Source organism: Melanostigma gelatinosum, assembly GCF_949748355.1.
Source record: "Melanostigma gelatinosum genome assembly, chromosome: 7".
NCBI classification, from domain to species: domain Eukaryota; kingdom Metazoa; phylum Chordata; class Actinopteri; order Perciformes; family Zoarcidae; genus Melanostigma; species Melanostigma gelatinosum.
The window spans coordinates 3,882,987-3,900,142 of record NC_136640.1 but is presented as its reverse complement, the minus strand read 5'-3'; the positions used below and the strand labels follow the sequence as shown (position 1 = coordinate 3,900,142).

The following is a 17,156-nucleotide window of genomic DNA, read 5'->3' as shown; positions in this document are numbered from 1 at the left end:
GTATCCCTTTTAAATTTCATCGACTTGCTGTCACCACAGACGGCAAAATGTCATACAACGTTACTCATAAAGTTAGAAAAGTTGATCTCGGTGAAACAGAGACAGCTCCAACTGAACATGACTCAGAGCTCCCATGCTGTGTGTGTGTGTGTGTGTGTGTGTGTGTGTGTGTGTGTGTGTGTGTGTGTGTGTGTGTGTGTGTGTGTGTGTGTGTGTGTGTGTGTGTGTGCGTGTGTGCAGTGTATTGAGTGTTGTGTAAGAGTTAGGATGTGTGTCTGCCTGTTTTTCAGTGACTTCAGAGAGAGAGCTGTTCTCACCGACGCACCATGAATCCTCCCCAAGTCCCTCCGACATCAGATGTTTTCATTCTCAGCCTCTTCATTATGTCTTCTCCCTCGCTGCATCTATACCATCCCTTTTCCCCCTTTTGTCTCAATCTCCCTCCCAATTCCCTGAATGTGTCTCCGTCATGTCCTTACTCGTTGGGTCTGTATCTCTCTCTCCCCGGACCGGTTGGGGTGTAGCACCGGTCATAATTGGATAGCCAACTGACAGTTGAACAATGCCACTGAATCAACATGAAGATTTCTGCTTGTTAGGCAATGACAGAGGAGTACTTTGTCTCGACTTGGCTGAACTTCCGTTCACTTTGCCTCCCATATGTAGGTGATTTCTCTGTGTGTGTGTGTGTGTGTGTGTGTGTGTGCCGCAGAGATATGTCCCTGAGTTCACCCGAGCCAGTGAGCTTCTCACAGCTGACCACAGTGGGGGTTCGAACAAAGCCAGAGTTAAGTGTGATCATGTGTTTTGTGGATGCATTTGAAATAACATCGTCAGCTCAAAGTCACTAGACTGACACATTTTCATACTTTCTCTATCTGGTCGTGATCAATATTGTACTGTGTTTATGGAATATATCATTTATCTTCTTAGATTTACACCTTTGGCCCCCTTCTTTGTGGAGTTTGCATGCTCTTCCCAGGGTGGATTTTCTCCGGGTTCTCCGGCTTCCCTTCCACAGTCCAAACACATGCAGGTTAGGTTACCTGTTGATTGTAAACCGCCCATAGGCGTGAACGTGAGTGTGATTGGTCAGAATGAAGCCCGCCTCTCGTCCAATGTCGGCTGTGATCCTCTGCAACCCCGTAAGAGGATAAGCGCTAACAGATATTGGATGGATGGATTGGTATTATTTTAGCCACGCTAATGGCACGGCAATGTATGTTGGTCAACTAACCCACTATTTTGGTGTAGTATCTCAACAACACACAGGACTTTCACCAAGGCGACCTCTGTTCGTATCCCGTGTGAAACCAAAAGTAAACAATGACTTTGAGCTTTTTGTGACGTTGTTTATCGTGACGTTGTTTATCGTGAAGTTGTTTATCGTGAAGTTGTTTATCGTGAAGTTGTTTATCGTGACATTACTTTACGTGGCGTTACGCGACGTTACTTTACGCGACGTTACTTTACGCGACGTTACTTTACGCGACGTTGTTCTTCGTGATGTTCTTCGTGACGTTGTTCTTCGTAACGTTGTTCTTCGTAACGTTGTTCGTAACGTTGTTCTTCGTAACGTTGTTCTTCGTAACGTTGTTGTTCGTAACATTGTTCGTAACGTTGTTCTTCGTAACGTTGTTCGTAACGTTGTTCTTCGTAACGTTGTTCTTCGTAACGTTGTTCGTAACGTTGTTGTTCGTAACGTTGTTGTTCGTAACATTGTTCGTAACGTTGTTCTTCGTAACGTTGTTCTTCGTAACGTTGTTCGTAACGTTGTTCTTCGTAACGTTTTTCTTAACGCTGTTGTCCGTAACGTTGTTGTCCGTAACGTTGTTGTTCGTAACGTTGTTGTTCGTAACGTTGTTGTTCGTAACGTTGTTGTTCGTAACGTTGTTGTTCGTAACGTTGTTGTTCGTAACGTTGTTCGTAACGTTGTTCGTAACGTTGTTCTTCGTAACGTTGTTCTTCGTAACGTTGTTCTTCCTTACGTTTTTCGTAACGTTGTTGTTCGTAACGTTGTTGTTCGTAACGTTGTTCTAGCGGGGTTTACAGAAATATACAATGGCGACGTGTTTTCTGGTGACTGGGTTGATGACCCCCCCTGACTTTGGTGACCCCCTGACTTTTCCTCTGGCGCCATCAGCAGGTCAGATATTTCACAGTGACAGACCATCAGCCAGACGGATTGGCACAAACTTTTGGACAAACATTCGTGGTTCCCAGACGAAAGATGACTTGACACATTTTTCTCAAGAGCCACCATGAGGTCGACATTTTTGGTTTTAGGTCAAATGTCTCAGCATCTATCAGACAGATTGTTGAAGTTCATGGTTGCCCTGAAAGCTAAAGCTTGTGGTATATATATTTGTGACGGTTCCTTAACAAAGGGAGGCTGACCAAAACAAGGTGCACCGGTACATCTCCTTTTAAATGACCTGAATCCATTACAGTGTTATTGTCAAATTTGATGTAACTCCCAGCAATAGAGGCGCAGCAGCCATGTTGCCAGTGGTCTTTCGACACTTGACACTGTAGTTCTTTGTGCCAAATCCCTGATATCGCCAACTTGGAATTACAATTACAACTCGTAGGCTGACGTGAATGTTTTCTCCCCACTCGACTGCTCACAATTATGAGACGAGTGCAGCATAAGTACAACCTCACGGAGCCGCTATGCTCTGCTGCAGCCTTCTTACCGCACACAGGTGATTATAGCAACACAAATTAAAGAGTGAAGGACAACAAAGAAAAGAAGAAGATTCAGCTTTAGGTCTTAGATCACCAAAAAGAGAGATAAATTACAACAACTAAGACAAAAGCTAAGAGTATGGATGACTTTCCGGTGTCCCTCTGATCACAGAACAACCTTTTGAAATACGTGCTTGGAGAAGAAACAGAACAAGAGCTATGAGGCAGATCAAATGCATCTTCTTCTTAATAGAAATGTACTTTATAGTTGTCACCTGCTGCAGTGACAAGCTAACGTGTTAGCTCAAATGTTTTGCTTGATCGTAATGTATATGCCCCAGAGTTGAAGACGACGATTAAAACTTGGAAAACTATTTCACGGCACCTTTTCAAGTATAAAAACATAAGAATTTGTCTTTAGACCTCAAATTCGAACATGTATACACAGAAAGCCTGTGTTAAGAACTTGGGCGTAAGCTTTGAATGACAACGGAAGATGCTAATAAACTGCATTATGGGAAATGAAGTGTTTTTTGGAGCTGCCTCACTTTTGACGGCTCTTTTAAACCGTATACTCTTGCGTGTCCCGATGAATGCAATAATGAATAGACGTCGTGCCCCTTTAAGAACAGCTTCCTCTGAAATATCTCAGAAATGAGGAATCACTCCAGTGGAAGTGGAAATTGGAAAGTGAGAGCTAAAGCAATGGGCTTCAGAGAAGAGGCCAGCAGCAAGAGGAAGAAAAGCTTGAAGTATGTGATAAAACTGGAAAAAAAAGACTTTCATCTTCACACATAACCCAAATACAGATTAGTGCCCAGATTCCTTCTTTTTTTCAGGATTAACAGAAACAGAAAACACCACGACAGCGAGCCAAAAGCCTGTCCAAAGGACAAACAAAAAACAGCCTTTTTCTGTCTCTTTCGCTGGCCTCCTCTCTCCTCCACTCCAGTTCAGAGGTAAACAAGGTGCCAGTCACTGCCCGGCTCCACCGGCTCATTCGCTGTCGTCTCACAATGTCAAAAAAAAGAAACGTGAGGCTCAGCCAAACAGCCCGCAGCACTTTGTATTATTCCAAGGACACTGGCGTTGCTGGCAGAACTGCAGGAGCGTGGATGTTGGGAACACAACCCTCCCTTCCCTTTCAGTCTGACAGAAGAAATGTGTGTCTGACTCAGGCCGGTCTGCTGGAGCTCATGGGATGATGTGACGCTGTTCAGGCCAGGAAATGAGCTGTGAATTAGGTGTGTGTGTGTGTGTGTGTGTGTTGTATTCATCTGGCATATTTTGCAATTTGTTCATGTTCTGCTCTAGTTGGTGACATGTACACGTATAGCCGTCTGCCTCATGTCGTGTGTGTGAGCTGCAGAACACAGTACACTCTTGGTGGTGGGTCTATTCTTACTTCATTTGAGCTGTCCCATCTTTTGGCTTGAGGGCGGAGGCAGCAGCAGGCTGCCATCCTTCAGCGTCTGCTCCACTGAGCTGATGGCGTGCCGGAGAGGAAGTCGTGCTCGGGCCAACACTCCCACCTGCTGGTTGGAAGGATCTACTTTAATCCAGCTGCTGGAGGTAGAACGCATTGATCAGCGCACGCGGTCACGGTAGTGGAAGCATTCGGGTCGTCCCTCACTCGTAGCGCGTCGGCTCGTGTGTCGAGAGGGATCAGCTTCATCAACATGTCTTCATCATTGATGAAGACAAGGCAGTCACTGCGTCAGCATGACGGACCAACATGTTTCTTTATTTCTCATTGAGACTTACAGACAAAGCGATGAAGGCAAATTTTTACTTATTTTATTTGATCATGTTTGATGTGTTTTGTGTGCGTCTTTGTTCAGGATGTGTGTTCATGCTGGGACAGCAGTACAAGAACATCTTTGTTTAATTTGACTACATGTATGTTGCTCTCCTGAGATGTTCTTTTGTTGGTTTGTGCTTTAATCACTTCAGTCTGATTGTATTTGCTTTTTAGGCAGCTTTTCCAGAAAGCTGCCTATATGAGGCACAGCTAAATGTACAATATGCTGAAAGATTATTAGAGAATTATTGCCTAATGATGGCAAAATTAAACTGCCTACCCCAGCATTAGTTTGAAATTAAACTGATTTATCTACTTTTAATTATCTCGACGATCCCGTGTGCACCCTGTGGAGCTCAGAATGTGAGGAAATCAGTTATTCATTTCAGTTGAGAAGTTTCACTTGAGGGTTTGTGTTCCCAGTAAGAGTTCCCGACACTTACACTGAATCCACTTTATTTTATTTTCGTTTTTACAAAAACAGGTATGAGAGAATGCATAGGCCGAGCCCCACCCACAGTGAGCTCACTGATCCGCCGTGGAAGGAAAAACAATTTATTTAAAAAGATAAAAACAACACTGTCAGCCATTCTTCTGAGTGCCTTCATACTCTCTCTCTCTCACACACACACACACAACACGAATGACACACGATTGTCATTTCACTGCCAAAAACGTGCACACACATACACACTTACTGGCACACACGCAAACATGTGTGCGCAAAAGAATAACCATCTGATGCAGGGAATAATGATACGAGTGAGAGGGATGCATTGCACCTTTAGTTACAGGGTTATTTCACCTCAATGCATTTTGGGAATTTGAGTGAACTGACCCTTTAACCATTTAAAAAACCCATGTAGCCCAACACACAGATGCGGTCTCACTGCATCATCAGTGTGTCGGTGGTACAGAGTGTGAGCCTCCTCCTTCCCTCCATCTCTGATCAGATGTTTCTGCACAATGAGGCGGTCCGATGCTTCCTTCACGTGTGCTGCGAAACGGAGGATGACGTCAAAAAGAAAAGGAAAAGAGCTGCATGTGTCTCACCTTCCGTGTTTGGACAGGTTATCAACGGTGAGTTCAACCGTTGGCATTGTGGTGAAAGATGATGCTGCGTCATGCGCTGACGGAGGGAAAAGTTACTTCTGTGGTTGTTGAAGATAAATGAGGAGACGGGGTTGTACCGTTTGAAACATGACATGAAATAAAAATGCAAAAAAAAAAACTAAAACAAAAGCAGAGAGCGAGTATCTTTCCAACAGATCATAAACACTGACAAACTAGAAGTTTCTTTTCTCAAAACTATAATGCAGTTCACCCGACAAGCAGAGGAAACCAATAATAGTCTCCGTTTGTCTGTTTACGAGTGTCTGCATTGAATTAATGTGCACTTATGAAGAGCATATTCCTAACCGCTTCCTCCACAGTAAACTCAAGAGGGTTGTCCTCGCCTGTATAAACTAGCCCGGATTCTCCAGCTGAGGAACAAATAAAACCAAACATGAGATGAGAAAGACATTTGAAGGCGCTGTGAGAACACCGCCGTTCTAACCGGTGAATCTCTCTGAAGAACTAAATGTTTGCATTTTATGAGCAGACGAACGCCTTATTTTACACCTCTAGCAGTTACAATTTGTTAATCCCATTTGTTTTTAATTCCCGACATGGGTCAGATGTGGAAAAGGTCCTCTAAGGTTCACCTGTTTAACACAATACCAGTGTACGACTCTCCGTCTGCAGGACCGGAGCTCCACCTCCTCCTCCTGCGGCCGCCGTGCGTCACGTTCCCACACAAGGCACGTCGTTCTCCACCCTTCTGTTTCTTTCTACCTCAACAAGCCTCAGGCAGTCAGACACTTGCATCTTTGTACTCTGGTCCTCTGGGAATACTGCATGATACTAATAACAGATGAAAAGTCATCTTCAGCGTGACTGCTGAGGGGGGGGGGGGTGTTCTTATATCCTTATATCCACTTGGTAGTAAGGATTGGAATCGCCGTACTTCTCTTTCATCATTAGTATTGTCAGAGGCAGAATAGATAAAATATACTCTTCCTTCAGCACTCTGAGCTTCCAGAAGCATCGCGTATAACCGAAGGGAGAAAACAAAGCATGGAATAAAACTATAAATAGGGAGACACATTTCTTTGCCACTGTTAAACCCCGGTCCCCAGAAGCAATGTGAGGAACATCGCGATCCCCCCCCCCCCCCCCCATATGTGCCAGACCCTTTTGGTTCCAGAAAAAAAAACGTCAAATTTATTTTAAACCAGCGCGTCACTGGAACAAAACGGTCACGGCGTCTCCGTCCTCTACATGGCGAGCTGGCGACTCTCGTTCTCCTCTTCTTTTTTCCATCTCTCTGTCTACGTACGGGGGGGGGGGGTTTAACCGTTCAGGAGGTAGACCACCAGCTCGTAGGTGCACATCATGATGGCGGTGTTGGGGATCTGGCGCACCAGGTGGGTGGTGAGGCCGCGGTACAGCGCGCGGTAGCCCTCCTCCCGGGGCACCGTGGTCAGAGTCTGGAAGAAGGAGTTGTACTTGGTGCCCTCCTCGCGTAGCCGGGTGCGGATTACTTCTGCAGAGTAGGGAGGAGAGGGAGGGGTTAAACAGGGTAGCAGCACATCAGTTAGCCCATATCAGCCAAATGCAGAGCATGTTAGACGTTCCGGTACCATCTATTAACCGATACAGAGTACTCACGATATAAAATATTACTATTTTTACAGTTGTATACGACTGACCCTGTATGGATGCGATACAGGGTCACATCAGAGTTGAGAGTTGCACATGTGCAGGACCGATCAGGCAGCGATATCTTAAGGCTGTATTAGAGGCGTTCCTGATCCTGGTTTTGGTACCGGAACCACTGCGCCCAGCACAAACTCTTACCGTGAGGATAAGCGATAGATGTGGCACAGGTCTTGGAGGTGGCAGCGGCAAGCATCATCCCGATGAAGTCCGAAGCGTCTTTGGACGTCTCCTCCTCCTCGTCCATGTTCTGCGGCGCCTTGGCCTCCAGGAGGCGCCGCTTGATGTTCTCATAGATCACAAAGTGGATCACAGTCTCTGAGATGCCGGCGTAGGACGCCGACATTCCCCGGTAGAAGCCCCGCAGGCCGTCCGTCTGGTAGACCCGCCGCACGCACTCGAACGCGCTCATCCGCCGCTCACCTCGGTTCCTGAGGAAAGAAAAACGTCTTGAAGTCAAGCAAAAGAACCAACTTTGCCCATGTGAAGATGTTCCCGTTGACTGAAACAACTCAGAGTCAGTGTTGTGGTGATGTCGTCCTCTGAGGCCGACTGTGTACAGCCATCTCTGTGCATGTGTTTATGCGTTTAACAGCTTCTGATCTGCACCGGAGTTAGTTAATTAGTCAGCTCATTTACATCTGTAGTCCCTGGGCAGGAAACAAGAGAATAACATCTCTGTTAGGAAAATGAACACTGTAGTGTGTTTTGAACGGGCACTCCACAGGATATGGACCCAGGAACGCCCCTTTAAAGCTACAATATGTCTCTTGTGAACAGAGCTTGGTCAAGCCCTCATCCGGCTGTTATATTTACCTCGCATCCAGCTGGAGGCGGGTCTTTATGAGCCATATTGGATTGGTTGCTGTGATGGCTGTAAAACCTGTGGAGGGGAAAAAAACAAAACATAAACTGTCCGACAACTAACCGAGCTACGCTAGAGTCAAAGCCTAAAACAGACACAGGCTTGTGTGTGTGTGTGTGAAACCATTTTCCTCCGCCATCATCTGACACAGCGTATTCCAACCTCAGGGGAAAAACCTGACACCAAGTTTTATAGACTTGTTTTAGACATTTATACCTCTTTATACTTATGGGCATATCAGAGTTCAACTATTGTACTTTTGGTGTTTTACGTATTTATCTGACAGCTATAGTTACCTTACAGATTTTACAATGAAAACTAAAATATTAAGCGCATGTTAAAGATTAAACCAGCGGTTCCCAGACATTCCCTCTGAACTTCTCACTTTCACTGAAGTAACTGCTCAATTGATTTATTATAAAGACGAGCGAAAAGTCCAAAAATCGATTGCAGAACTTCTTCTTTCCGCCCATTAATCATCTCACTACTGCTCAGATCCTCCATGTGACCCTTTGGAGGAGTCACTAGTTAAAACTAGTTCCAAGTCCAGCTCATAACATCACATAGAAATCGTGTATCTTCTGCATAATAAGCACTCTTTCTAAGATACTGTAGGTGCATTTTAGGTATTGGATCTACACTTGTGAACAACCGTTGTTCGCTCTGGCCAGGGTTGGGAGGGTACTTTAAATATCCAATCCAACGCAATGACCCATTGAAGCAGAATAACCGGTCCCGCGTCTGTCCAAAATGTCATCACTTTATGCTATTAAGACAAAGAACACAAAAATCTGATCAGTTGCACCTGGAGTCCAGGTGGACGTCTGTCATAAAATTCAAAGACATTCCCTCCAGGTGTTCCCGAGAAGCCGAAACCATAACGCGCTGAGTCAGCATAGAAATGTAATGAGTAAAAACTAAAATCTTGATGAACTGGAAAGTGTGCAGGTCTGCGGAGCGTCGCTGGAGGGTGACTGACTGAGCCGAACTTAACTGGGTTGTTGAAACGTCCGAGTCATGGCGGGCTAAAAGTGGCACCGCCTGCCTCCATCTATCGATATCTATATATATCTATTTCTATATGGCCCAGACGATCACCTGACTTGAATCCAATAGGAAATCTATGGAAAGAACTAAAGATCAGAGCTCATAGAAGAGGCCAAAGGAACCTTCAAGACTTGAAGACTGTTTGTGTAGAAGAATGGGTCAAAACCACACCTGAGCAATGCATGCGCCTCGTTTCTCCACAGGAGGCGTCTTGAAGCCGTCATTACCAGCAAAGGCTTTTGTACGAAGTATTAAATATATGTCAGTGAGCGTGTTCAATACTTTCTCCCTGTGTCATTCCAGTTTACATAACTTAATCTCTGAACGTATTTGTTTGGTTGTCTTTGTATGTGTGGACTACTTAGGTTGTTACGACATCTGGTGAAACGTTCATGTCAATAGCACCGTTGGAACTATATTTACTGAGAGAAATGGTGACGTGTTCAACACTTATTTTACCCGCTGTATATATAAATAGACTGATAAACACACACAGATGCCGGGTCACAGTGACACGATAACCTTCCTTTGACATAAAAAAGCATCAGTGATTCAAGAAACCATCTTTAAATCTGTCTTTTTAACATGTTACGCTCATTTAATCAAGCCGTTTCAACACTGCTGCATCAGCACATTTAGTGGGTTTTCAGAGCTTGTTTGCAAGTTTCAGTTTTTCAGAAAGGTTTGATTTGTAGATGTTTAGTTTTCAACTTGAGTGCTCATTCACCACAACTTTCAGAAGAAAACTCAGTTCAGGTTGGCGGTAGATCTGAACAAAAAGGTGGAGCATTTAATGAATACAAAGGGTCCGCATGAAGTGGGTGGTGTTCCTATATTGTCAAAGACAACCAGTACAAACCAGTTCTACCACAGCTTAGCAAAAGCAGCCTCCCTACAGTCTGTGCATGAAGCGATCACGCCGTTGCCGTGGGTTTCCACGGCGGTGACCGTCGACCTGTTACCTCGCGTGTTTCGTTACCTGCCATTCCTGCCGACACCATGTGCACCTGTGTGGAGTCGGGCTCCAACACACCGTTCAGTTTCTCTTTGGCAGTGGAGTAGGCAGCAAAGTAGATCGCTCTGTTGGAAGCAAAAGGACAAGAACAGATAAACGGTGAGCATCTGTGACAGCAGTACAAGTCACACGGTGTTTTAAAGTAACGAACACGAGTCCCGGGACAACTCTTTGTGATGTAGTTTATTAATTACAACACGTAAAACTGTCTTAATGACAGTTAAAGCTCTTAAAGCTTAATGAGCTTTAAAAACAAAAATGCATTAAGTGGAAAGCCGAGAGCGGAACAAACAGTCTCAGCAAACCAGCCGAGTTGAACAAAGAGTGCCAACAGCACGTCTGTGTTTATTCTCACTAATTAAAAAAGGGTCAGAACGATCACGTTCATGCCTGAACACAACTGCTGTTATTTAACAGTCTGGTTCATTTGTGAAATGTGCCGAGTCAACACTTGTTAATGACGTTAAGAGCCCATCAGTCACAGTAGAAGACGGTGCGTTTGTGTGTACAAGTGTGCGTCACAGCTCAGGGGGTCTTCATCAGCATTCAGTCACGTACCAACAAAACACTCCACATGTGCCGAGCACCGACACCTGCTCGCTGCAGCGCGAGCTCGCTGCCCACGGCCATTAGCCCCGCTTTGCTCCCATCATTACCACGGAGGCGGGTTAATGATCAGGACTTGTACGCCGTTACCTAACTGCAGTCAACTACAGCACTTCCTGTCTTCAAAACGCTGCAGAGAAAGCCGTGACGAAGAACCATGTGTTCCTTTTTGTCACCAAGTGACCTCAAAGAGCCGTGTGGTGGTTACATGATGCCATTGTTCCCGAGCGGCCAATGTGTCCACGACTCACCTAGAAACAGTACTGAACCAAAGTGACTGAATCAGCCACCAGAGAACAAGAACAGTTGATGCCGAAGTGATAAGATAAGACGACTTTGTTTAGAGATACATCTCTGTTCGGCTTGGGCAGTATTATGGTCGACCAGGGGATTTAAAAATCTGGTGTTTTGGGTATTTTGGTTTCCCTCCATTACCACCAGCACATCATCTCTGTTCAGCCCACTGAGGAGTTGGTTTATCACGTACTCTCTGTCTGACTCATGAGTGAGTGAGTGACGGTGACCATGAGCAACAACACCTCAAGACCAGAAGCCTCTTTGCTTGCCACCCGCTGACTGACGTCAACATGCATATTAGCACAACGTTAGCACAACGTTAGCACACCTCTCAATGCACAGCTGTGACTGGAGCACTGAACAGGCTCATTTAAGTTCAATCATGATGAACCAATCAATGATGACATTTGCAGATTTACAATTCCATCAAATAGTCAATTAGTTAATACTCTTACTGGCAATTAAATAGGAAACCTTCTTTCTTTAAGATAGCAAACGCAGCTCAATAGTGTTCCAAGTCAAACTCAAAAGAGGTCCGCGTTAAGAAGATGAAGAAGATTAGAGGCGACAGGAGGAAGCTTACCTGGAAGGTGCCACACCCACCAAGGTTGGCCCCAAGCCCCTGAAGAGAGAACGAGGTCCTTCTTTCTCCAATATCAACCTGAATACAAAGAGCACACAGAAACAAAGTACGTTACAACTCTACCACAGAGACAACATGCATGGTTTAGTGTCATCACTGGAGGTTGCACTTTTCTTTTTCCACCAAGAAGAAGAAGAAAGTGAACAATGCAGGTTTCAAACTTTGTTTTAGAAAAAGCGGTATTTACAGATGCATTATGAGGAATTAAATGGATTCAACACTTTTGTTAGACTTCTAGAACTCATACAAGGAGACATGGCTCGTAAATCTGACTGTAAACAGAAACTTTGTTTGTTTACAAAAAAAAGGAGGGGGGGGGGGGCTTGATGTCATCCAGCGCAGACACCAAGCCACCGTGACATCGACCGAACACATTCATTCAACAGGATCCCTGAGATTATAAATAAACGTTGGCCTTTCCTGTCCTTCCACTTTCGGGGGGACCTTCGGCCTACATTCAGAGCCCTGAAACCAGCGGGGAGCTAAGAATAGAAGAACCGTCGGCTGCTTACCGCTGACAGCACTACCGCATTGTGGTGTGTTGAGCACCGATGGCTGCAGGGGACACGCGTCTTAGATTCATATGTTCGATGAAATACATTCGAAGAGGTTTGTGAGCAGATTAAAAGTGGATACAGAAACTCATTTAGGCTGCCGGCCAAACAGCAGACTACTTTAATCCAACCGGATACTTTATTCTATGAATTTTGTAAAAATGGTTTTGTGTTTTACGACCCCCAGCGTCCGCTTCAAAACAGTGCGAGCATGATGAGAGAGAAGCGTACTTGTGTGTCTGGATCAGTCCAGCCCCCACATTCTCTATTTGAATGAATGTGTGTGTGTACACTACAGGGTTTTACATTTTAAGCCGAATGAACGTAAAAACAACGGGAGGAGCATCCGGCAGAGCCGACACACGGCACGATGCGAGCGAATCGCCTCCAGCGTGCCAGTCATCCCGCCGTGCGGCTCAGAACGCCGGGTTGGAAATGGTTGTTTACTTATGTTGATAATAAGCACTAATAAAACGATGTTCAACACACTAATCATGTGTCAAACATGTCAATACATCATCATCAGTTTATTTCTCCAAGCGGTGAAAAATCAATCGCACAACAGCAGGCAGGTGTGCTCGAGCAGGTAGTGCTCCAACACACCTGCCTGCTGTGAGGATTGGCTACATGCTCATTTTCCAGAACTAGAAAATGGGCATGTAGCCAATCATCATAACAATTATGATGATTATAATTATGTTTTAACATTAGCAAACTCCTTCCTGTAAAGCAATAAAAGGACCAGTCGTCATAATTTGTATGAATGAAGGAGACATTTAAATTTTTCCGAGTCGGCTCTTCTGATTTACAGAATATGATTTCACAGGCCGGAAGAACTGTGTTCAGACGAAGGCTTTGATATGTGTAAATAAATTAAATCTATATCTATAGTAATGCATTCAGTTAGGAGGATACTGCCAGTCTGCAGAACAAAGTCTGTACCGCTGCAGTCATTGGCATGTTATACATGTGACTTAGCTCAGTGAATTTTAGAAGTGGCGGGGTGAAAAGTTCTTTCCAGAGGCTTAGAGCAGCCAGGACGTGTTCTCTGTAGATGATCGACAGCCATTCTCTTCCTTACGGAGCGGATCTCATTTCCTACAACATCACAGCTGGCATTCTATCCAAATCAACAAGGTACTGAACTAAGTGGACGTATAAAGAGGAGAGCTGTCAAAGCTGACGCACAAGAGTCTTGAGGAACTAAAAAATGCATAATAATCTCCCAAGATCAATAAACAGTTGGACTTGTGATGAAAATGTTTGGCTATCGAGCGACCGGTGTGTGCTCTGTGTGTAGTTTCCCCCCAAAGGGTGAGGAGTTGGGTTTCAGGGAGAGGTCGGCCTTGCCAGAGGGACGCCAGTCAGACCCAAAAACAACAACATGGTGCCTGCTGAATACGGAACCACGGCCATGCAGGCAAACCGAGGAGGAACCGTTAGCTCCATACACAAACAGCTCCACTCATTTTAATTAAAACTCAAATAATCCCCATAAGCCATCAGTGTTTACTTGATTTTTAGGGAGAAAATATGTTTATTGCACTTTCACATGAAACAGATAAACAGAGTAGTCCTGTCACATTGTGCTTCATAAGACTTTAGTAGTATTCAGTAGGCCACGCTACTCTTCTTCTCTGGACTGCAGCCGCAGCATTCAGGAGAGTTTTCACTAAGCTGCCGCTGTAGGTGTGCGTGCAACGGCATGACCGCTCACCAGAAGTAAAGCCAAGGACAATCCCAATGGCCCCCCCTCGGTGGCTGGCTGTTGGTTTAGGAAGCGCTTGACTCGATATGCAGCGGAGTTTTCCGTGAGCGGAGCACGCATTTTAAACGAGCGATTATTATTTGATTAAATGTGCGATATAAAACTGAGCATTTCATGTTGCTCCTCTAGAAACATTAGTTTATTATATTTAAAATATAAATACATTCTAATCCTGTCCTGAACTTAATAATTTGTTTATGTCTTGTGAGAAGAACCGATTAGAGCACCAATAGTACTGTTAAGGAGCAGTGGCATCAACATGACAGTCTTGACAGTGATAAATGCTGTTGAATACCCACTTGAGGCAGTGCAGGGGCCCCGGCGGCGACATGCGGGCCACACTGGCCCCGTTGGCGGTACTGAGCTGGACCTCAGACACATAGAGGGTGATCGAGGATGACTGCAGACGGGTCTTCACTACTTCCAGTGGACACGTCAATATGGCTCCTACCGTGCCCCCACATCTGGTGGAAAGACAAGAGACGGAAAAGTTACGATGTCCTCGCTTTAAATAAATCAGCCAATGACGTGTTTGGTTGAATTCTATGGATCGCTGGCATGTAGATGAGAAATAGCAGTGTGGGAACAGAGAGCCAGTCAGGAACACGCTGTGTTTGTTGAACCAAATAGGAATCCTACAACAACTGCAAACACTTTTTGTTTTTAGATTTGGGCCTACCAAAATCATAAACCCATGAGCCAAGATGTGAAGCATAACTTGATGCCTTGTACAAAGAATGTTACAGCCGGGGCATCGGTTGACGACCAGCTCGGGTATTTCAGGTATTTCTCAGGTCACACATGTTGAGAGAACAGACAAGAAAACCCTCGACAAGGTGTAGATGAATGAACTGGAGTCAGACAGGACTGTCAGATATCAAAAGCAAGAGTGACAGCAGTTCTCTTTAGACAGGGTTAATTTTCAAATCGGCACCAAAGCACAAATACAAAGTCCTGTCAACATAGTTGTTTTTGAGACAGCTACAGTACAAACCAAAGAGAGAACAGGAGTCACATTTGAACTTAGTTAGGTGCCAACTTTAAGCTTGATGTGCAGAAAATGTGTGCACACACACATTTTCAGCTATAAACACTAGAAAAATACACTAGATCTAGTTTCTCTCACATAATAGAGCCACTGCTGTTGTTAATTAATCTAAGTGAAGTGTCTCAACTCATTACCTGGATAGTCTGCTGGAGGCAAGATGGAATGATTCTCCAAAATTGTATTTATTGCAATGGGGGGAGGGGGGGGGGCTGTCCAAACACAGATGTTGTTGCACATATATTCTGAGGCTGTGTGCACAGAATATAATAATATAATATCTGTGCAATGAAATCGGACTGCGATTAATGCATCCTATTATTCGGATCGACCATTAGTGGGCAGCGTGCTCACGTTTGTTTTGATGCACGAACGTTTACGGCCGATTCACGGTTGACACCGAAAGTAAAGCCGACTGTTTAAATAAAACACTAATGTTAAGTTTTACACCCAAGTATGCAGACTCACAAACGGAAAAACACGCTTCCACAAAAAAACATGTAATTTCCAGTCATACGTCAAAAACGCCACTGTAAACTCGTGACATTGAGTCCTACGGGACACGTTTTAAGTTAGCTGACATCTGACACACTGGTGCAAACACGAATCTCCATGTAAACAAACTACACACTGTCACTAAACAAACACCCCGCTAGCATGAACACACGCACCTACGCAAACATCATGTGGAGCTATTACTTGTTAGCAACGGCAGCGTGGAGCAAGCTAGCTCTCGTTCAAAGGCAGAATAACACACTCACCCTCCAGCAAACAGATGAACCAAGGTGTCTCTTTGACTCATTGTGGATCATATTCGGGAACCGTCCACGCGGGCAGCCACGCGAGGGACAAACGGGAGCGCACGTGGAGGACACAGGAGAATGGTGACCCCCAAACCTAGCATGGAAACAATACACGGTACGCCTGTGTTGTGGTGGAGGTCAGTCAAAAGAAAAAAAACAGGGTCTGTAACAGCTAAGTTAGCTAGCTAGCGTTAGCGGCCAAGGCTAACTGGTTTCCGGTGTTTAAAAGTCGATGTCAGAGCGCCATGTTTGCCTCTCGTTTTAAAACGGAGTGGTGCTTCTTCACCGTGCGTTTATCTGACGTTGAGTGAGTATAAATCCAATCCTGCAGCGATAACAACCGTGTGTGAGCTACTCAGTCACGTTGACGTGCCCTGCCTCTCTCTATCAGGAAGCCCCTCCTCAAGTCGCAATGTTTATCGTCGAATGGGAAGCGCAAAACAGAGGCGATGATTGGCTGAGATCCCGTGCGCCCGCCCCCGTCACTACTCTGTCACGTAACGGTCGCTTTTATTTTGAAAGGGGCTGGATAATCACGCACCGAAGAGGGGAGAAACACGGCTGATTTATAACATTGCTTAGTTTAACAATAAAGGTCACAATATAAATAAATATATGTATATATATATATATACATATATATACATATATATTGCTATTGAGTAGCTTTAATAACAGTTTGTGGCTACGGCCACTGTGCTGTGTGCACTTTGTGTCTTTTTATATATATATATATATATATATATATATATATATATATATACATATATATATATATACATATATATATATATACATATATATATATATATGTATATATGTATATATATATAGTATATATAATATATAGTATATTGTAGTTAATGTGACTGTGGTAGCCCATTGAAGGGAAACCCATCGTTTGCATGAAGCATATTTCCAGCCTAAAGCTTAATGCTAAATTCACTTTTATAATTTATCATTATTTACAGTATCCAGTAACGAATACATGTAAACTGCTTCAAGATAAGCCCCAAGGCTCCAGGAAGCTGAGTATAACTTACCAATCAGCATTCCTATTAGGCAGATTTTATATTCATCACAAAGCTGAATTGTGCTATTAACCAGTAGTACAGTTTGTGCATGCCACATGGCCCATATGCAGAACTACTGTAACCTTTCCCAGAGTTTGCTCTCGTGGTACAAATGTATATTTGCACTAGCCTCTCCCATGTTATGTAACACCACTAAAATCACAACGTTTTGAAAAGAAAGGGCCGATTGT

General features: G+C 44.4%; 1 protein-coding gene across 1 annotated transcript; it reads right to left on the bottom strand.

Annotated features, from left to right (window-relative positions):
• Nucleotides 1–4,928: 4,928 nt before the first annotated feature.
• On the bottom strand, nt 4,929–16,249 carry LOC306779530 (solute carrier family 25 member 36-A). The gene is made up of 7 exons (XM_079271492.1): nt 15,851–16,249; nt 14,344–14,508; nt 11,663–11,740; nt 10,141–10,241; nt 8,066–8,132; nt 7,391–7,680; nt 4,929–7,076 (listed from the first exon to the last, which is right to left on the bottom strand). The coding sequence occupies exons 1-7, from the start codon at nt 15,889–15,891 to the stop codon at nt 6,883–6,885; spliced, it is 936 nt and encodes a 311-aa protein (XP_079127618.1). The 5' UTR covers nt 15,892–16,249; the 3' UTR covers nt 4,929–6,882.
• Between the last annotated feature and the right edge of the window lie 907 nt (nt 16,250–17,156).

Excerpts from the sequence above, each read along its gene's own strand:
- LOC306779530 (XM_079271492.1), bottom strand. The coding sequence starts at position 15,891 with ATGAGTCAAAGAGACACCTTGGTTCATCTGTTTGCTGGAGG. Across the intron at positions 7,681-8,065 it reads CGCCTCCAGCTGGATGCGAG|GAACCGAGGTGAGCGGCGGA; the intron begins GTAAATATAACA and ends TTCTTTCCTCAG. Across the intron at positions 7,077-7,390 it reads ATCTATCGCTTATCCTCACG|AAGTAATCCGCACCCGGCTA; the intron begins GTAAGAGTTTGT and ends CCTACTCTGCAG.